Source organism: Exophiala dermatitidis (genome assembly GCF_000230625.1).
Source record: "Exophiala dermatitidis NIH/UT8656 unplaced genomic scaffold supercont1.6, whole genome shotgun sequence".
In the NCBI taxonomy this organism is placed as follows: domain Eukaryota; kingdom Fungi; phylum Ascomycota; class Eurotiomycetes; order Chaetothyriales; family Herpotrichiellaceae; genus Exophiala; species Exophiala dermatitidis.
Genome location: NW_008751651.1, coordinates 2,106,424 through 2,124,322, shown reverse-complemented (window position 1 = coordinate 2,124,322; position 17,899 = coordinate 2,106,424). Strand labels below are relative to the sequence as shown.

General features: G+C 52.4%; 6 protein-coding genes across 6 annotated transcripts; 5 read left to right on the top strand and 1 right to left on the bottom strand.

The window, feature by feature from the left end:
- Nucleotides 1–75: 75 nt before the first annotated feature.
- Nucleotides 76–1,635, top strand: HMPREF1120_07598 (pre-mRNA-processing factor 4; the record flags this gene model as incomplete). Its single annotated transcript, XM_009161826.1, has 2 exons — nucleotides 76–100; nucleotides 152–1,635. The coding sequence occupies 2 exons, from the start codon at nucleotides 76–78 to the stop codon at nucleotides 1,633–1,635; spliced, it is 1,509 nt and encodes a 502-aa protein (XP_009160074.1).
- A 555-nt stretch (nucleotides 1,636–2,190) lies between these two features.
- HMPREF1120_07597 (uncharacterized protein) lies at nucleotides 2,191–4,344 on the top strand (the record flags this gene model as incomplete). The annotated part of the gene is made up of 1 exon (XM_009161825.1): nucleotides 2,191–4,344. One exon carries the CDS (start codon nucleotides 2,191–2,193, stop codon nucleotides 4,342–4,344), a length of 2,154 nt encoding a protein of 717 aa, XP_009160073.1.
- A 577-nt stretch (nucleotides 4,345–4,921) lies between these two features.
- On the top strand, nucleotides 4,922–7,604 carry HMPREF1120_07596 (uncharacterized protein). Its single transcript, XM_009161824.1, has 3 exons — nucleotides 4,922–5,587; nucleotides 5,684–6,320; nucleotides 6,374–7,604. The coding sequence occupies exons 1-3, from the start codon at nucleotides 5,486–5,488 to the stop codon at nucleotides 7,042–7,044; spliced, it is 1,410 nt and encodes a 469-aa protein (XP_009160072.1). The 5' UTR covers nucleotides 4,922–5,485; the 3' UTR covers nucleotides 7,045–7,604.
- Nucleotides 7,605–7,752: 148 nt separating this feature from the next.
- Nucleotides 7,753–11,670, top strand: HMPREF1120_07595 (NADH dehydrogenase). Its single transcript, XM_009161823.1, has 3 exons — nucleotides 7,753–8,436; nucleotides 8,507–9,360; nucleotides 9,448–11,670. The coding sequence occupies exons 1-3, from the start codon at nucleotides 7,851–7,853 to the stop codon at nucleotides 9,688–9,690; spliced, it is 1,683 nt and encodes a 560-aa protein (XP_009160071.1). The 5' UTR covers nucleotides 7,753–7,850; the 3' UTR covers nucleotides 9,691–11,670.
- Nucleotides 10,108–12,197, bottom strand: HMPREF1120_07594 (MFS transporter, SP family, sugar:H+ symporter; the record flags this gene model as incomplete). The annotated part of the gene is made up of 7 exons (XM_009161822.1): nucleotides 10,108–10,558; nucleotides 10,628–11,022; nucleotides 11,089–11,383; nucleotides 11,469–11,526; nucleotides 11,633–11,716; nucleotides 11,792–11,872; nucleotides 11,939–12,197. 7 exons carry the CDS (start codon nucleotides 12,195–12,197, stop codon nucleotides 10,108–10,110), a joined length of 1,623 nt encoding a protein of 540 aa, XP_009160070.1.
- A 903-nt stretch (nucleotides 12,198–13,100) lies between these two features.
- Nucleotides 13,101–15,384, top strand: HMPREF1120_07593 (uncharacterized protein). Its single transcript, XM_009161821.1, has 2 exons — nucleotides 13,101–13,607; nucleotides 13,706–15,384. Exons 1-2 carry the CDS (start codon nucleotides 13,301–13,303, stop codon nucleotides 15,073–15,075), a joined length of 1,677 nt encoding a protein of 558 aa, XP_009160069.1. The 5' UTR covers nucleotides 13,101–13,300; the 3' UTR covers nucleotides 15,076–15,384.
- Nucleotides 15,385–17,899: the final 2,515 nt, after the last annotated feature.

The window sequence follows — 17,899 nt, the reverse complement described above, 5'->3', positions numbered from 1 at the left end:
GAATCCTCCCATGGAGCATGTGTTACGAGAAGAAACAGACCACTGACAGCAATGGGTGAGGAATAGGATGTTGAGATGGGCGTGGACCTGGCAAGCATTCGTAAGTATATTCAGAAGTCTGATTTGACCCCAACCTCTAACTCTTGTATAGCTATCGATCGGAACTATGAGATGCCATCTGCTGGGGGCGTGGCTCCCGAAAAGGCCTCTGCAATCCTCTCGCAGTTCGACCGAAAACGAAGGCTGGCGCAAGTGGCAGTTCCCACGGACGATGGCAAAGTGAGAGCACGTCTACGAGAACTAGGGGAGCCCATTACACTCTTCGGAGAAGGACCTGCCGACAGGAGAGATCGGTTACGCGAGATTCTATTGGACAAGGAGGAAGCTGCAGGTCACGGCGCACCGGCTACTGATGTACAGATGCGAGAAGCGGACGAACAGGCCGACCAGGAGGAAGAATTCTACACAGAGGGTATACCCGAGCTTCTTGAAGCCCGGAGGGACATGGCCCGGTATTCATTACCAAAAGCGAGAGCGAGGATCAGGAGGCAAAAGGAAGACTCGTCCATACCACTACGAACCCATATCAAGCACCGCAAGGAGATTAAAGAAAGGCTGCAAGGTTTTGAGCTGTTCGGCACGCAAATCGCAGGAGAACGACCGGTCAGCATCACTCGCTTCGCGCCAAACGGCGAGATCATAGCCGCTGGAAACTGGGGCGGTGGGATTAAACTACTTGACGTACCCAACCTGGACGAGAGAGTTACTTTAAGGGGCCATACCGGGATTGTTGGAGGTGTTGCGTGGTACGCGGGAGCAACATTGTCAACTTCCAATGTGTCGCCGGATTCTGTCAATTTGGCAAGCGGCGCTGGTGGTCAAGGGGGTGCTCCAGAAATCCACCTGTGGTCCTTGAACAAGGAGACACCGCTTGCTACTCTTCAAGGCCATACTGATCGCGTCTGTCGTGTGGAGTTTCATCCTTCCGGAAAATACCTGGCCTCTGCCTCCTTCGACACCACTTGGCGATTATGGGACGTCGAGACAACTACTGAACTTCTCTTACAGGAAGGCCATTCTCGACAGGTGTTTGCGGTCAGTTTCAGCCCGGACGGCTCACTTCTGGCAAGTGGGGGCTTTGACAGCATGGGACGAATCTGGGATCTCAGGACTGGACGGACAGTGATGATCCTGGACGGCCACATCCGCGAGATATTTAGCCTTGACTGGGGCGCTGACGGATATCGAGTCCTCTCTGGTTCCGGAGATGGATGGGTCAAATGCTGGGACATCCGCGCAGTGCGAAACATTGGGGGTATCGGTGCACATAATGGCAATGTTTCTGACCTGAAATGGTTCAAAGGCCTTGACGCCGAAATGTCATCCTTGGTCGAATCAAATGGTGTGAGACAAGAGCACCGGCCACGAAAGGCCGGCACATTCTTCGTTACCAGTGGATTTGACAAGAATGTCAATGTCTTTTCTGCTGACGACTGGTCATTAGCCAAGCAACTGAGTGGACATTCGGGAAATGTACTAAGCGTCGATATCACCGATGATGCAAAATGGATTGCCAGCAGTGGCCACGACAGAACGGTCAAACTATGGGGTCGTGAGGACGGACAAGGAGTGTGAGATTGGACCGCAGAACTACAAAAGTCGTATTGGGAGGAGTCAGTTCACTTCCCATCCTACCTTCGTCGACAACGTTCCCCTTCAGACCAGTCTTGAAGCTTTCGATAACGATTCGTTCATTGAAATGGGATACGGCACATGGGCAGGATGATCCTTTGGTGGTATGTGCCTGATGACACGACCCAGATCTGACGATGTTTTCTTTGGGACGGAAGTTGCTTGTTACTCCTGCACCCTTGGGAAAGTATCGGTATGCAGGCCCACGCCGGAAAGTCAAAGCCAGTCTAGTGCAAGGTGAGTTGAAGGACTGCCGTCGAAATAGCAGCGCGCCCACTGCATCGGCAAGTCGAGGCAGCAATCTTCTCAAGAACAGGTCAAGCGCCCGGCTTTGTCGTCCTGACTCCTCTCCGACGTTTGCTGGTATCAGAAGATCCAACTCCAGGCAATAAAACCCAACAAGCAAATCTATCGTGTTTGTGCGAACCAGTATTCTTTCGCGGAGCAGTGGCATTTCAACTGCATGTTACTTGCTCCTTACCTGACGCGCCCCTGTGGATGAACTTGCGCTGGCGACCGCTAGTGATCTCAAGTATGAGGTTTTGTCTGGCTCGACTTCCACTCGAAGCAGATGCTACAACGCATACTCAGGAAGCATCCTCTGCCCCTTTGTTACTTTCGCGACAGGCTCGATTTCGAGGTCTCCCGCCAACGCTCGGGCCATATACTCCCCGAATTCTTTGCGCGACATTCCAACCTACAGTTCACGTTTCCGTGGCATCCTGGAAATGTTGTTTATTACCTTGTCGGGAATACATTTGCTGGAGCCTTCCCATCCCTTGTGCATGTGCAGGCATCGGACAAGCAGCGCAGAGTGGCCTGAAACGAACAGAATCAGCCATGTCTCTCGCCAGTTCTCCTGATTGTCTCTTTCGACCGGAAGACAAGGCGCTGAAGATGCTCTTCCCATCGTCCGCCGACGAGGGCGCTGCCTTTGATGACTTCTTCAACGAGGACATGTACAGGCTTGATGTCAGCGATGAAGAAAACAAAGAACACTACGCCGACTTCGAAGGCATCTTCAGAAACGACACTTCGGGCAAAGATCAATACGGGCTACCTTCTCTCGAAGCGCCCAACAAGAGCGAATATTCTCCTCCTCAACCGTGGCGGCAAGGTGTTTGGTGTCTGCAGCAGAAGCAACAGCCGTCAGGGCTTGTGGTGGAAAAGACACGGAAACCCCAAACAAAGCGACCAGCACAGCTCCAAACAATGAACCATGAGAATTATAACGAACCACAGTGGTCTGTGGAGGTCGCGTCACCCACTCGGACAAAGCGATTCGCAACCTCCCCCACCGGTCGGTTGTATAACCCTATGTCAATGCAGCCTGCAGCCTCTCGAGAAGTTACCCTCTCACCAAGTCCGATGTATTCCCAACTGCCAATCTCCCCTGAACCCGGCTCGGTGGACACAGGTGGTTGGCAGCAGGAGTTCCAGAATTTCCACCTGCGCATGCCGTACGAGTCTCAGTTGCCACCCACATCGGCCGCATTGTCGCCACATTCAAAGCAATCGTCGGCCAGAATGGTCAATGCCGGGGTCATGAATCATAATCAGGCATTGGCTAACCCTGGCTCTGGGTATCGAGACGACTTTGTGAATTCACCGGTTCTATCCGCTATCGACCCTCTGCTTGCGGACCATTACGGGGGTGGATATCAGGAATCACAGTCGGCGCACAGTCAAGAGTCCTTGGTATCCCCGCAGCAGGATCTCGGCCATGGTTTGAACGAGTTGCAATCCCCCAACAGTGGCAGCTTCCCATCTTCAAACAGTTCGACGCATTCTCATGATGCAAGGATACACACCTCGAATACCGATCTCAGCAAATACTCGCAAGCCTTGTTTTCACCGCCTTTACTCTCATCTCATCCTCCTCTTCCGACGTTGGCGCCGGAAGAGACATATCCTGCTTTGGCGGCGCCGAAGCCACAGCGTGCCGCCCATCAGATTCTGCACCAGTCCGTGGAAACCGGATTTACTGGGTTGGGCATACAGTACCCTGAATTGGCACAAATGAACCAGGCAGTTTTCTACGAGCCCTATGTCCAGCAGCAGGCACCTGCTCCCGTTGGCGTCGCTGTGCCATATCCGGCAACAACTATGCCGCTGCCGAGTCCGATGACTTCATGGCCGCCTCTTCCACCGCCGCCGTCCTACGTCTTTTCCGAGTGCTCGCCATTTACAACACCACGCAAGCAGAGACGTTCGCCCTCTCGGTCGCCGTCGCCTCCAATCTCGCCGACTAATATAAGCCCTCGCCGTAACCCTAGGCGGTCACCGACCAGGAACGTGACAGAGTATAGTCACAGCCGACGCAAGTCTATCCATAAACCCGGTCCTATCCGAGATCTGGGCTTACAGGAACCGCTCCCGTCGCCCCGAACAAGGTCAGCTTCGCGTCCTCCACGGACCCCGAAGACACCAAAGACACCCACTGGCGGTACTGTGATTGATTTTGTGAACTTCACGCCCAAAGACTCGGCTAAGCTGCTGAGCGATGTGGCGCCGAGTGGCAGTTCCAAAACAAGAGCTCGGAGGGAAATGGAGGCGCGGGAGAAGAGGAAGAAGTTGGGCGAGGCAGCCTTGAAGGCGGTGAAAGTGGCGGGAGGAGATGTGGCGGCGTTTGAGAAAGCCATCTTTACGTAGAAATGAGTTCAGGAGAAGATGTCTTGTTTGAGGATGGAATAATTCAATTGTTGCGTTGTTAGCGTGGTTTGGTTTGCTTTGCCAGTGGTTCTATTCACTTTGTATCATGTACCGTACTAGTAGCCTCCCAGGTCGTAATTGACTCCTGTTCTGTTCGCATTTTTAAGAGTACGTACTGTATCTTCTAAGTACTAAGACCGGCAACCAGAAGCTCCTCGCCGACGTCGCACAACGCCGCAGAGCAAGTAACCCAACCGCCAGATGCAAGTTCTGTCTCAAGCAACCAGGATATTTCATAATCCGAACAGGTGACTGAGCTGCCTTGCAGATGGAGCCGCATACAGATGTACCAGATGTACCTGGCAAGTCCCCGATCGGTGGATGGGCCGAAGCGTCAAATACTGTACGGTCAAAAGCCCACGTTCTTGCCTGGCTGAATGGCCTATTTTGTGGCGGCACCTGCGACCCAAAAACTCATAAACGACATGCAATGGTTCAGGGCACGACACCAATGTACAAATGTACAATTGCACCCGGCACTTACAGTGCCGTACGATATCTCTCTATCGACTTTCATCGGCGGTCCGTGCGGGCTGCCCGTTGTTTGGATCAATCATCGTTGGGAAGGGAGATTTTCCAGTTGGTCTCCAGGCTCTAGCTCGCCGCTATTCGAACCAAGACAGCGAAGGTTCGGCGACTATTTCCCTGTGGCTTGCGCCGCCGTCCAGCTAGTGATAGGAAGCAAGCCAAAGAGTCTCCTGTCTCCAGTCCCCAGCGAGCGAACAACGCCCGGGGAAATCACGACTGGGAACCGTGGTCTGTCAGTGTTCGCGGGTGCTGAGTAAGTGAGCACGCGATTTATTAAAGAAGCAGGGCCGCCGCCAACTGAACGACAACCTTCAAGCACAGGGATCCTTGCAAACGAAAGTCCCGGTTCACCCGCAATTCGTGACAGACGATCTTGCAGCTGCAGGGGTCTGTAACATGCAGATTTGCCCAGTCGACTCTTGTCTCTGACTCCGCAACGGATTGGGCCCAAGGGAAAATCCTTGTCTCCATATCCCCCTGAACGGCATACGCAGCTTTGATGTCGGATTAATGCTGTTATCTTTGTTTCTCCATCATTTTCAAATCCTGAGCCATGGCTATGGACAGGGCGCGAGACGCTCTCGCGCGCTTCCGGTTCCACCGGCCGAGTCCTGAAGCTCTGGACCGGGCCATGAAAGACACCGCGTGGGCAGATGTAAGTCTCTCGATCGCGCCGTCGCCATTCCCCGCGATGGAGACAAGCGCCTATTCCGACGCCTGTCCCGACACTGACCTGTTGTTCCACCATTAGGGCCTGCGAGGCATCGCTGCTGTTATGGTCGTGTCGTCCCATCTGGTTCTTTGTTACGCTAGAGGAATAGTGCCTCCATGTTGCGCACCGAACAGCACCAGTCCATACTTGTTCCAAATGCCCATCTTTCGCGTGGTCGCCAATGGCCATTCCTGGGTGGCCTTGTTCTTCATCCTCATGGGTTTCGTCAATTCATTGAAACCCCTCCAGCTTGCCAGGTCGGGACAGATTGACAAAGCCCTCAGCAAGCTGGCCTCATCCTCGTTCAGTCGGATTTTCCGCCTGGTTCTGCCCGCCAGCGCGGCCACCATCGTCGCTTGGTTGATATGCAACCTCGGACTCAATGGAGTCTCGGCGGCCAGTGATGCATTCTGGCTCAACACAACCACTCCCGTTCCGAGTGATGGCTGGCAACAAGCCATCAAGGACCTCTTGTCCGCTCTTCGCGGGACTTGGGTCTACTGGGGCCAGAATCCCTACGACCAGCCTCAATGGGCGCTGGTCTATCTACTGCAAGGAAGTGTCATGGTCATCAGTGCTTTGTCTTTGGTCATATCTATGACACCCCTGTGGCGGACAGTGACATTGTTCATACTTACCTTTTGGTCGTTGAATTGGAGCCGAATCATCGGTGATCGTGAGTTTGTCTCAACTGCTTTGGATTTGACCAAATTACTTACGAATGTGCAGCTTTTGCCGGCTTGTGTTGTTTTGCAGGAATCCTCCTGGGGGAGATGAGTCTCTCTAATATTCCAAAGGCAGCATCCGCTGCTTCGTGCTTCATTTCGCCACCCTTGATTTTCCTTGCACTTTTTCTCATGTCCTATCCTGGATCTTGGTACCAGAATGCTACATGGTCCACTTGGTTACACGACGTGGCCATCGCATATGTCCCCGCGGACATTGCCCACGCAGTCGACCGGGTGTATGGGTCTGTGGGAGGTATTTTGCTGGTCGTGGGAATCATCATCTCCCCTCATGCTCGCTGGCTTCTCAGTCGTCGGCCGCTGCAATGGCTTGGAAAGGTCAGCTTCGCCATCTACCTGCTCCATGGGCCCCTGATGCGGACTGTCTTTGCCTGGGTTTTACATGCCGGTCACCAGAAGCAGCGAATTCCACAGTATGACCCGCAAGGGACCGAATATTATGTCGAGCGCTATCCTGTTCCGGGCTCCCTACAGTGTGCTTTGGCGACGGTGGCCCTGGCGATTTGCGTTGCCGCGGCGAGCCATGTGTGGAATCTCAAGGTTGAGCCAGTGTTTGCCAAAATCACCACCAGACTGGAAGGTCTGGTGACGGGGAAATATTATATCGAAGTCAAATCTCTGGAGAAGAACGTTTTGCCGTTACGAAAAGACTGAAGTGGAGGGGCAAGCGGTATAAGAAGAGGTCAAACAGGGCTATATGGGCATTCCCTAAGTCGCGATGCACCTCGGATGGCCCTACCATGCATCAACCCTTCGACGAGTTGTATACGACGAGCACAACAGGACCAGATCTTCACTATATCAACTACGTTGTCTTGTCCATTTGCACATATACGATCCCGGCCTGGTGCCCTCCTATCACGAAGATCTCCGGCGTCCGAACTCATCGTTGGTCCTGCGGTGTCGTTACAAGTAACCTTGCACCGAGTCCATTGACAGTCGGCTTATCGTCAGGCGCATGTCGAAACAGCATGGGACGACTGTTGCTACGGTGCATGATGGATGCCGGAGAACCTAACGTCAAAACCATGACTCTTTGTCCGAAGACCAGGATACTCAGGCGATCCTTGACCTCTTCGATATCAATGTCACTTCTAGACTTGAATATGCCGCATCAAATATAAAGCCATCTTACTTAGGCATTAATATGTAAACAAATATGAAATCTATCTCTATGTAGTATAATGAAATTACAATATACATCTCATGCACCATTTGAAAGGGTCGTACTAGTTGTCTGATTAAAATGTCGTGTTGTGGTGTTGGTTGGACTGACGTCAAATCACAGTTCGCGGCGAAGTCCCCCACGAACTAAATACTTAATACTGATGCTGTAATAACTCTACAACGTAAGGTACTTCTCCAAACCGAACCCGCAGCTGATAATTCATCCTTCAAGGACAATAGTCAGGTCACATCACCACTCCCCTCTGAGAGCAATATCATGAGACCAGCATACCATGCGCCCAGCCCAAGCATGTCGCCAATGCAGAAATAGCAAGCGAAAATGTGTTCGGTCTGGTGGAGACCAACAGGCTTGCAGACAATGTCTGAAACGCCACCTCGACTGTTCAGGGACCAGACGAGCGATTGTACGGTCGCCGGCCGTCATCGCGGAGAAGCCAGGGAAGCCGCTGCCAGGGGCGGGAGTACCGACTGGTGATGATACTAATGGGGTTTCGGTTGGACTTCGACTTGATGGTCAGCCAGTGCTGCCATCCCAAGAAATCATCGAAGACGTGGTCGAATGTTACTTGCGATGTCTGCATGATAAACCGCATGCGCTTTTCCATGTTCCTACGTTGTGGCGCGATGTGAGGGAACGACGGATTTCGATTACTGTCTTGTTTGGGATTTTGGGTCTTGCGGCCCGCTTTTCATCCAATGCCTCAACAAGAGCACGCGGGCCCGAGTTTGCTGAAGCGGCGAAACGGCTTTTTAGGGAAGATCTCGAGAATATTTGTCTGAGTAATATTCAAGCGTGTATTCTTCTGGGGAATATTTACGGGGCGGAAGCGAAGTCGGATCAGGAATCACTTATTTTTGGTGACTAGCTTCCTACTTTTCGGCATGAGCGAGCCGTTCTCCCTAACTGACTATCTGACTGTCGTCACAGGCATAGCAATGCGCATGGCCCACATATGTCGACTTTCCGAAGACTTTGCTTCTGATTCCCTGACGGTACGAGAAACCAAGCGCCGCATCTGGTGGACATTGTGCATGATAGACCGATGGTCGTCTGCTGGACTCGGACTGCCGCGACAGATGCACGACGTTGATACCGCAAACGGATCTGCCCACGCTCCCGAACTACCCATGGACGAAGCGGCGTTCCACTCGTTAGGGATCGACGACATGGTTTTGTCTCAACCCCGTAGACCAGGAACATGGGCATACATGATCGACCTAGTCAACATCTTTGCGCCGATTCAAGACTTGAACAGGCGGCTCGCCCAAGGAACCATGGACGACGATCTGGTCGAGGAACAAGTTTTGATTCTTGCTCAACGGTTTGAGAAGTGGGAGGAATCATTACCCCTCGATATGAAGTTGTCTGCCACAAATATCGAAAAACATCGCGCCAAAGGCCAGGGCGGCACGTTTGTCGCATTGCATCTCGGGTTTCAGCATTATGCTACATTGTTGTTTTTCCAGTATTTGGACAGACAGCGTCTTGACAGGGATAAACAGCGCACGTCGACAACAACGCTCAGAAGTAGTGTCTTTGCGAGCAGATGCAAGGAACATGCGTCGGCGTATAGTGATTTGTTGAAACTTGCGGATGAAATGGACGATTGTCGTGCTGTCTATAATATTGTGGGGCATATGACTGTTGTGTCGTCGTCGGTTTTGCTTCATACCTTGTTGTTTGGGGATGAGCAGGAGTTGATGCCGGCGAGGTTGAGGTTGGAGTCGAATTTTAAGATTTTGACAAAGTTGAAGTGTATTTGGCCTAGTGTGGAGGGTATGGTAAGTGTAAATGCGCTGCGCGTTGGTTTTGGAGTGTGCGTTTTGGATTTCTGGGAATGGCTCGTACTGACAGGACATTGTGTTCAGATGGCTCGTCTCTTCACGTTTCAAAACGCTTGCTTCTGGGCCGTCGATTCGCATACCCATAAAATCGATCAGTGGATGGTCAAGTTTTTGCTGGAGCATGCTTTGCCGCTGCCAAACAAAACAAATCTTTGGGAGCAGAGTTCGCCCACGGCGTCGGAGTGGGAGGCTCTTTCGACGGAGGCACAGCAGTTGACGAAGAGGAGTCGGATTACGAGTGATGCCCTGTCTGGACTTTTGGGCTAAGCAATGGGCATGTTTGCCTCTCACTGGTTGGTGGAGGTTGCTCGATTGAAAGCCCTTCAGAGCCATGGACATGGATCGTGGTATAGTGCAAGACATGGGCATGCACACACGCCCGCAACATCTTGAACAGCTTTTACTGCGGTGTGGTATGTGGCAGCGAGGTCAAAAAGGTAACAATGCGATGCGAAAAACCACCGACAAAACCGCCTTGCTGTCCAACGTCAGACAAGTTCAACATCAACAGAATATCTGTTGGTTGACAGAGGAGGACGGAAGACATTCAAGAGGCATGTAAAAACATACAATGTGACAGATGTGGTGTATGCCAACCAGTATCTTCAGAACACTCAAATTGTCACAGGAGACATCAACAGTACATTACAATGAATGGGCCTTGTTCTCAGCTGCCCTGACCTTTCACGCCATCTCCTCATGAACAGCCGCCTTCCCCGACTTGACAGCCATACGTTCCTCCTCATCCATAGTCTCCAACCCACCGATATTGGCCTCATCACCATCAAACAACCGAGCAATCTCTTCCAGGGATGGACCCTTTGTCTCGACAAACAAGAACCAAATACACAAACACTCAATGACCAAAATGGCAATATACACAAAATAAAACTTCCACTCCAGATGTTTCAGCCCAATCGGATTCACATACTGATTGAACACGGACGCCGAAGCAGTCAACCCAAACCCAATAGCCAGGCCCTTGGCACGGATGTTGTACGGCAGGATTTCCGCACAATAAGCCACCGTCAACCCTGGCCATGCGAAGCCTGCGACGCCATAAAACAGGAATATCATGGCGATCACGGCGCCGCCGGCTCCTTTGTTTCCCGTTTGAGCGTAGACAGCGGAACATCTGACATCGAAACAGTTAGCAAGGGCGAAAGCCCTGTCGAGACTCAGGTAAAAGACAATCTATGCTTACCCAGTCCAAATACTAAAAGTAACCAACATGCCCACACCCGCAATCATGAACAATTTCTTCCGGCCAAATTTGTCAACCAACAAGGCGGAAAACCCCACAGCGACCAAAAAGGACCAGATTTGCAACCCGCCGTTAATGACCGATTGGTCGTGCGAAGTCGTGATTCCCACAGACTGTAAAATGTCGTGCAAGTAGTACGACACCAACCCGTTACCGGAACACTGGGAGAAGAAAGATGTCAATGCGATCAACAACAATCGTTTCCGATTGCCGCGGGTGCGCAGGAACACGGCCCAGTCGTTGTTGCTGTTTTGCTTTTCGAGCCGGATGGTTTGTTCGATTTCGGCGAACTCGGCTTGGACGAAGCGGTCGTTGCGGTCGCCGTTGGCGTGATACTAGACATACTTGGTTAGGGATGAACAAGAAGGTGGGGAAGTGGTACAATATGTGTAGTGTAGTACCTTTACTAGAATATCAAATGCTTCGTCCTCTCGGTTCTTGGAACAAAGCCATCGAGGCGATTCGGGCAAAAGCCAGATACCGACAAATTGGATCACGGGCATCAAGGCTTGCAAGGCCACGGGGATCTTCCATGCCGCGTCGGTGGTGTATTGAATTGTGCCGAAGACGGTCCATGCTGCGATTATGGACCCGAGATACCAGAGGGTGTTGTACATTGTTGTCACGGTGCCTCGGTGTTGGGGGTGGGCTAGTTCGATGATTAGGAGGGGTGCGGATCCTTGTGAGATGTTGGACCTGGTTACAATGTTAGAAGAATTCAACTTCGCTTGGACAAGAAAAAGTGAAAAAGCTGGTGATGAAGAAGCAAGCAACAACGTACCCAAAGCCAACGAGGAACCGGCCGCCGATGTACATGCCGCGAGTGACGTTTCCAGCAACTATACATAGAAGTTAGTGGAATGAAATGCAGCTGAGATCACTGCTGGGTATCGACGGTCCACTGCAGTCTGCGTGTGGATTGCTGTTGAAGGTGGATGGACTGACCTTGGATAATCGTCCCAACAAACAAGATGACCAGTCCAATCTCGACACCGATCCTTCTACCAAACAGATCGGCGCAATAGGAAGCTATAACACGAGACAACAAGGATCAGCACCGAAATCTTGTTGTGGTAGAGGGGTTTCAGTCTGGATTTTTCTTACAGAAGAAAAGAGCTCCCACAGAACCAATGTTCTGAATCGCAGTGAAGAGCCCAAGCGTGGAACCGGAAGGGTGGCCAAAGTCTGTTTTTGTTTCCAATCAGTATTATTCTTCTTTTTCCAAATGCTAGTCGGGCACCGTATGCTCACAGTCTTGCCAGGGCACCATTGTTTGAAGCCCATTCAGCAACGAGCCATCGTACCCGTTGATGGTGGATCCGAGAAACAAGATGGGCATCATGAGGTAGAGCCTGCGTAGTCCGGCGTGTTTGTACCATGTCACTTCTGGGTATCCCAACCCAAGCTCATCGAGATGTGTTTGAGTCTCGTTGTCGGCGTGCATGTCTTTCTCTTCTCGTTGAGGCCGAGAAATCCCCGTCACCGCGGCTTCTGTTTCTGGTTGACCCATTTGGATTGAGATGAACTTTTGGTCCAATATCAGGGAAGAAAGAAAAGAAAAGCGAGAGGGAAGATGTTGGTTGTCTGCACTGGATTCCAGGCGAAAGGAGTAGACCACAGTGTGTGCGTGTTCAACCTCCGAGGACGTCCTTATATGTATAAGAAATATAGCCTTGCCTCCCATGCACCTCATGCCGCGTGCGTGCGGACCTACCGACGCTCGACCCACATTGCTATAGTATGGGGAATAGTGGTTACGGTGCAGTGGTGTGCTATGGTGCACCGCATTCTGTTCCCCTGTCGCCTGCCATGCACCCCGGAGACAGGAGACGAAGAACCGGAGAGACACTTGGAAGGGTCTCCATTCTGAAGAGTCCTGTCATTGAAGTTGCTATTGTGTCGGTGGGTCTGCAGGCTTGCGGACTATCAGCCAGTCAGAACTTTTCAATGCCGAGCGGCGTGGCAACAACCATAGTCACAAAGTACCTCCGCCGTCTTTCCGGAGGCCAAACCACCAAAGAGTCTGGGGCATTACTGGATATTCTTTGGCGAACTTTTCTCCCCGCAGTACTAGTGGTAGTGGTGTGTCTTTGTCTCTACCCGATGTCGGGGTACAGTATGGTAGGATACCTTGCGGCATTGCAGCCAATCTCAGTCCGCCAAAGCCGAGGTCGCCTATTATAATGTCGTTAAGGTATCACGAGACGAACAAAGACGACGTGCCGTCGATGGGGGGCCCTGAGGTCTGCAGTGGAGAATTTGAATTCATCGGCCCGGTTGGCTATACAATGTTGTATACTGGAGTCGTCTGCTGAACCCTGCGGCGGAACAGCCAATAACTCATCTTCAAAGCCGACGGGGGTTCCACCCGGATGAAGGCCGAGGGACACTCTTTGCGATGTTGTACGCACCGCGCTGATACAGATCATGTGGCTGGCATGGCATGATTGATATGTAAAGAGGCTTGGTCTGGCGTCCCTTGACCTTTTTGATGAACTCTTCAGTCATTTCGCTTTTGGTCTTTGATTCTCATTTTCCTTCTCCCTTGCTGTGTTTGTGTTTCTGTGAACAGAATAATCGAGGTTAAGCATTCGACGACTCGAATCTCTCACCATGTCGTCGTCACCGCCCCGTCTGGAGAAAGTAGGCAACACCGCCCAACTGATCGTGAACGGCGAGCCGTTCTTGATGCGGGCTGCAGAACTGCAAAACTCGTCATTGACATCCGCCGAGTTCATGCGGACGGTGTGGCCGAAACTGACGGCCGCAAACATCAACACGGCCCTGGGCTGTGTGACCTGGGAGCACATTGAGCCCGAGGAAGGAAAGTTTGATTTCGGCGAGTTGGACCAGATCATTGCCGATGCGCATGCTAATGGTGTGCATTTGGTCTTGTTGTGGTTTGGGTCGTTTAAAAATGGTGAGTTTGGAAACTCCCAATCTCCGCTCCTCAAACATGTATATGTCTCCATATACACATATACAACCACTCTCGTCTAACAACAACCAATCGGTCAGGTCTATCAACATACGTCCCTACATGGGTCAAGCAAAATCACCAGCGGTTTCCACGGGCCAAACTGCGCGTTGCCGGCGGAAAGCTCGAGACCGGGGACGTGCTGTCCATCTTCCACAGCGAAGCCCAAAAAGCCGACGCAAAGGCATTCACCGCACTAATGAAACACTTATCCCAAGTCGACCGTCACTCAACTGTCCTGATGGTCCAAGTCGAGAACGAAATCGGACTGCTCGGGGATTCGCGAGACGGCAGCAACGCGGCCAACGAGCGATTTGCGGCGTCTGTGCCGCAGAAGTTAGTTGACACCCTCAACAACGACTGGGAGTCGTTGCATCCAACACTGAAAGCAAACCTTGCAACTTTCAAATCTCTCAAGGCCAAACCAGGTTCATCGTGGGAGGAGACGTTCGGCGCGAGCAAACAGACGGACGAACTATTCATGGCTTACCATTACGCCCTGTACGTGGAGCAAGTGGCGTCAGCAGGCAAAGCAGCATACCCACTACCACTGTACACGAACGTATGGCAGAACTACGTGAGTGACACGGCGGACAACCCGTTTCCCACTGTGGCCGGCGGCGGCGGCGAGCCGGGAGACTATCCATCTGGAGGCGGCGTGGTGAACGTGATAGACATCTGGCAGTCGTTTGCGCCGTCACTGGATCTCATCGCGCCGGACATCTACTTGAACGACTATGCCGCCTCGTGCGCCTTTTACCGTCACCGCAACCAGCCGCTGTTCATCCCCGAGCAACGCCGTGACGACTACGGCGCCAGGCGCATCTGGCTTGCCTACGGCTCCTTTGGCGCGCTTGCCGCCTCCCCCTTTGGCATCGATACCCTGGACCCCGTCACGAATCCGTACCGAAGACACTACGAGCTTCTGGCACAGGTCCAGCACCATGTCTTGCAGGCTCAACGTCGCCCAGGGTCCAGTGTCGGCTTCTTCTTTGATGAATTGTCTGGCCCCAAAGACCCCTCTCCGCCCGTCCGGAAGAGGTTTGGTGATTGGGACCTGCTCATTGAGCGGTCGTTCGTCTTTGGTAAACCTTCCCCTGGATACGGTATGGTCATTCATTTGGGTAGTGATCGCTTCCTCCTCATCGGTCAGGGGTTCCAGGTCACTTTCGCCTCGGCTAAGCCCACCGCCACGTTTACGGGGATCCTGTCCTTCCTGGAGAAGGAGGTTGTAAATGTCAAGACTGGGCAGCTCAAGACTTTGCGCGAGTTGAACGGCGATGAAACCCGAAGTGGCAAGTTCTGTATCATGCCTAGTGACGATCCCGATTATGGCGATTTTCCCATCTGCGTCACCATCCCCGCCAACACGCGCATAGCCGAAGCTCGTCCTTACTGCTTGGAGGAATAAAAGGATGCAACCACAAGAAAAATAATCGCCCGGCTCATCTTGGGCATGGAGTGAGCTGATTCAGCGGGAGCTAGTTCGCAAAAACGTATATGGTACACAGCACCGCATTGGCATGTCGAAGACTTTTCTTCCATAGAACATCCTCGCAAAACCGAGCATGGTTTCGCTCGTGGTGCCCTTCAGGACAGGGCGCAGCCCATGGCTGAGAAAAAAGAATAGACCATTATAGACTGATGAACTCACTGATGACCATGACTTTTCCATGTGACAGCATTATGCTTTTGAATGAATCAATAGTGTTGAGCGCCATATTCCACGCCTAACCACGCACGATTTATGGCTCGTAGAGCCAACCGTGTTGAAGAAGAGGTTTGCATTTTACCTTAGCTTGTCTTAGATTGGACTTTGTAAGTGATTTTCGTTCCTTCTTGCTGTTGCCGTTGCCGTTGCTGCCTTGGCCTTGTCAACCCCACCTACCTACCCATTTGCACACCTAGCAATGAGCCAATTCCCAGAAACATATCATGACGTATGGTAGACAAGAGCAAACCGACGTTTCTGGCCCCTCAACTTGTCCAAGAGGTACTGAACTTCGTGGATCCGTATTTGGAGCGCGTCAAACTGAGCCGGCCTAGGGGTTGAAGATCGCGGGATTGGTCAGCAGGCACGTCCGATCCACAGATACGTGGCCTCGCAAAATGTACGCCTTGGGCGTTGATCTCGTGTGCACCATGGACAGCCAAATCGGCTTGCTGATATAAAGCAGATGCTAGTCTGCCCGGTCCCTTCATATGTGCTCTCGATGATAGTATGACTAGCACCGTTTCAGGGTAAGCCGCACAGGAATGCGGCGCAACAAGGCTGGACCATTGTAAGCAAATTTTGTGAAGGTGAGGCTTCGGATGTGATTGTTAATATGCTGCTTCGGGTGCAAGAAGTCGTACCACGTCTGAGCGGGGGGTAGACGCTGGGCCTGACAGGTGTCGACGACGGAACGGAACAAACACTTCACCAGTTGCTCGATCCAGTCTTCTGCACAGTCACGAGGGTCGCGGTCGGACTTGGGATGCGACTGTCCTCCGCGGGAGGTTGTCTGGCGTAGGACCGCGTTGCTTTCCGACCCGTTGCACAAGATGCATTATCCTCTGCGCCGGAACATGGAATTCAAAATCACTGGACGACCATTGCTGATTTCCTTGAGCGACATATGCCACGGTAACGGTTGAATATCTCGTCGGGTGCTGCCGGAGGCAGTGGGACATAAGCCACTGCAAGTGTCGATGGAATTCTGCGTGTTGCCGACTCATTGGTCCGAAAAACATGGTTCAAGATGAGTCACTGGCTTGACTCGAACCATGCTGTCTGCGAGCAATGACGCCCGATGTACTGGGGCGTAACCACGGCCGGACTTGGACCAAAGTCTTCTTCACCTGGTGGTTCATAAGCTTCCAGGGAGGCGGTCGCGATGTGGTTGGCCAAGTCATTGCCGTACGTTTTCAGTCAGCTGTCTTGGCTCCGCGGCGCATAAGGACGTGGCACAGCAGGTCGGAGGCCCGTCGGGCTGAGTGAATGCCTGGCCTGCCTTGCATGTCTGAGCAATCATCAGGCCCGCCGTGCTGGGCTCTCAGTTCCGTTAGGCTGTCGCCCCAGTATGTTCTTCCCGAGTCACACAAATGCCCATGCCAGTGGTAATGGCCCGAGAAGACGGCTTAGCCCCCGGCCTCGGGCCTGATCTGACTTTTGCAGCGGAGATCTTCCCCACTCATATCCGATTCCAGGGGTCCCTGGAGCTTGGCCGAACGGTCCTATCGAACATTGTTGAAGTCCGCAGCCACGGAACTGGCACATATGGACTGGCAATGATGGGTTGTCTTGCATACTTCCCAACTTGTCAACACCATTTTGAGCGCCTCTCTCGGTGTGCCTCCGCGTGGGCAAATAGTCCGTTCGTGGATAGGCTCACCTGCTTCTTACCAGATAAAAGAACTTTGGCTTTAAAGGATCAATGTAGAAGTGCCAGTGGTAGTCCATCCCCCGGGTGCCACGAACTGCAACGGACACGGCCCAAGTCAAGTGGTGACCATCAAACCCTTGGCTTCAGGCACTGCAGGGTGCGAGTGGGCGGACATGGACACAACGTGAACAAAGACCCAAGATCCGAAAATAGTCTCAAGCAGTCTTGGCTTCGGTGTCAGGCTGGGGCAAAAGCTGAAAACCAGGGACTCGGAGTGGAGAGAGGTAAGAGGCACTCAGTGGCCAGGATAGAAGACACAGCACACAGTAGCAACATAGCCTCATCATCACCTTCACCTTCTTCAGAATCACATATCTGGGTGCGGAGATCATGATGTTGGCATTCAGCATCACCATACTGTATCTCCTCTCACTGTAGGTTCTCAATATGCTTTCAGCTACACATCTTTGTGCCGTGTCCGTGTAGATCTTAGTTCAACGGGATGATGCTTCTCCACGTCTGTCTGCCTGCCCTAAACCCATGCTGGGTAGTCGGTCTCTTAGCACTGGTCGTATCCGGCGATCGGAATGCAGGTCATTCAGCAGAGGGAGCTGTGGAAGTGTGTAGCTGTGCAGTTGTGCCGCCATGGTGACGTAGCGATGGCATGCTCTTCGGAGCAGGACAGCAGGGATGGAGACAGAGATGGAGTCAGGATTCCTCGCAAGGCCGTGGCTGCGACGAATGCGTTGTTTGACGAAGGAGGCGAGATCGATTGGCCAGAAACAAACAGTGCCTCGCAGGCTGCATTAGGCATCGGATATATTTATTTCCTCGCTAACGTCCAAGCAGGCTACACTGGCAAGCCTATGG

Excerpts from the sequence above, each read along its gene's own strand:
- HMPREF1120_07596 (XM_009161824.1), top strand. The coding sequence starts at position 5,486 with ATGGCTATGGACAGGGCGCGAGACGCTCTCGCGCGCTTCCGGTTCCAC. Across the intron at positions 5,588-5,683 it reads AAGACACCGCGTGGGCAGAT|GGCCTGCGAGGCATCGCTGC; the intron begins GTAAGTCTCTCG and ends TTCCACCATTAG. Across the intron at positions 6,321-6,373 it reads GAGCCGAATCATCGGTGATC|CTTTTGCCGGCTTGTGTTGT; the intron begins GTGAGTTTGTCT and ends ACGAATGTGCAG.
- HMPREF1120_07593 (XM_009161821.1), top strand. The coding sequence starts at position 13,301 with ATGTCGTCGTCACCGCCCCGTCTGGAGAAAGTAGGCAACACCGCCCAA. Across the intron at positions 13,608-13,705 it reads GTTTGGGTCGTTTAAAAATG|GTCTATCAACATACGTCCCT; the intron begins GTGAGTTTGGAA and ends CCAATCGGTCAG.
- HMPREF1120_07595 (XM_009161823.1), top strand. The coding sequence starts at position 7,851 with ATGCGCCCAGCCCAAGCATGTCGCCAATGCAGAAATAGCAAGCGAAAA. Across the intron at positions 8,437-8,506 it reads TCAGGAATCACTTATTTTTG|GCATAGCAATGCGCATGGCC; the intron begins GTGACTAGCTTC and ends CTGTCGTCACAG. Across the intron at positions 9,361-9,447 it reads GGCCTAGTGTGGAGGGTATG|ATGGCTCGTCTCTTCACGTT; the intron begins GTAAGTGTAAAT and ends CATTGTGTTCAG.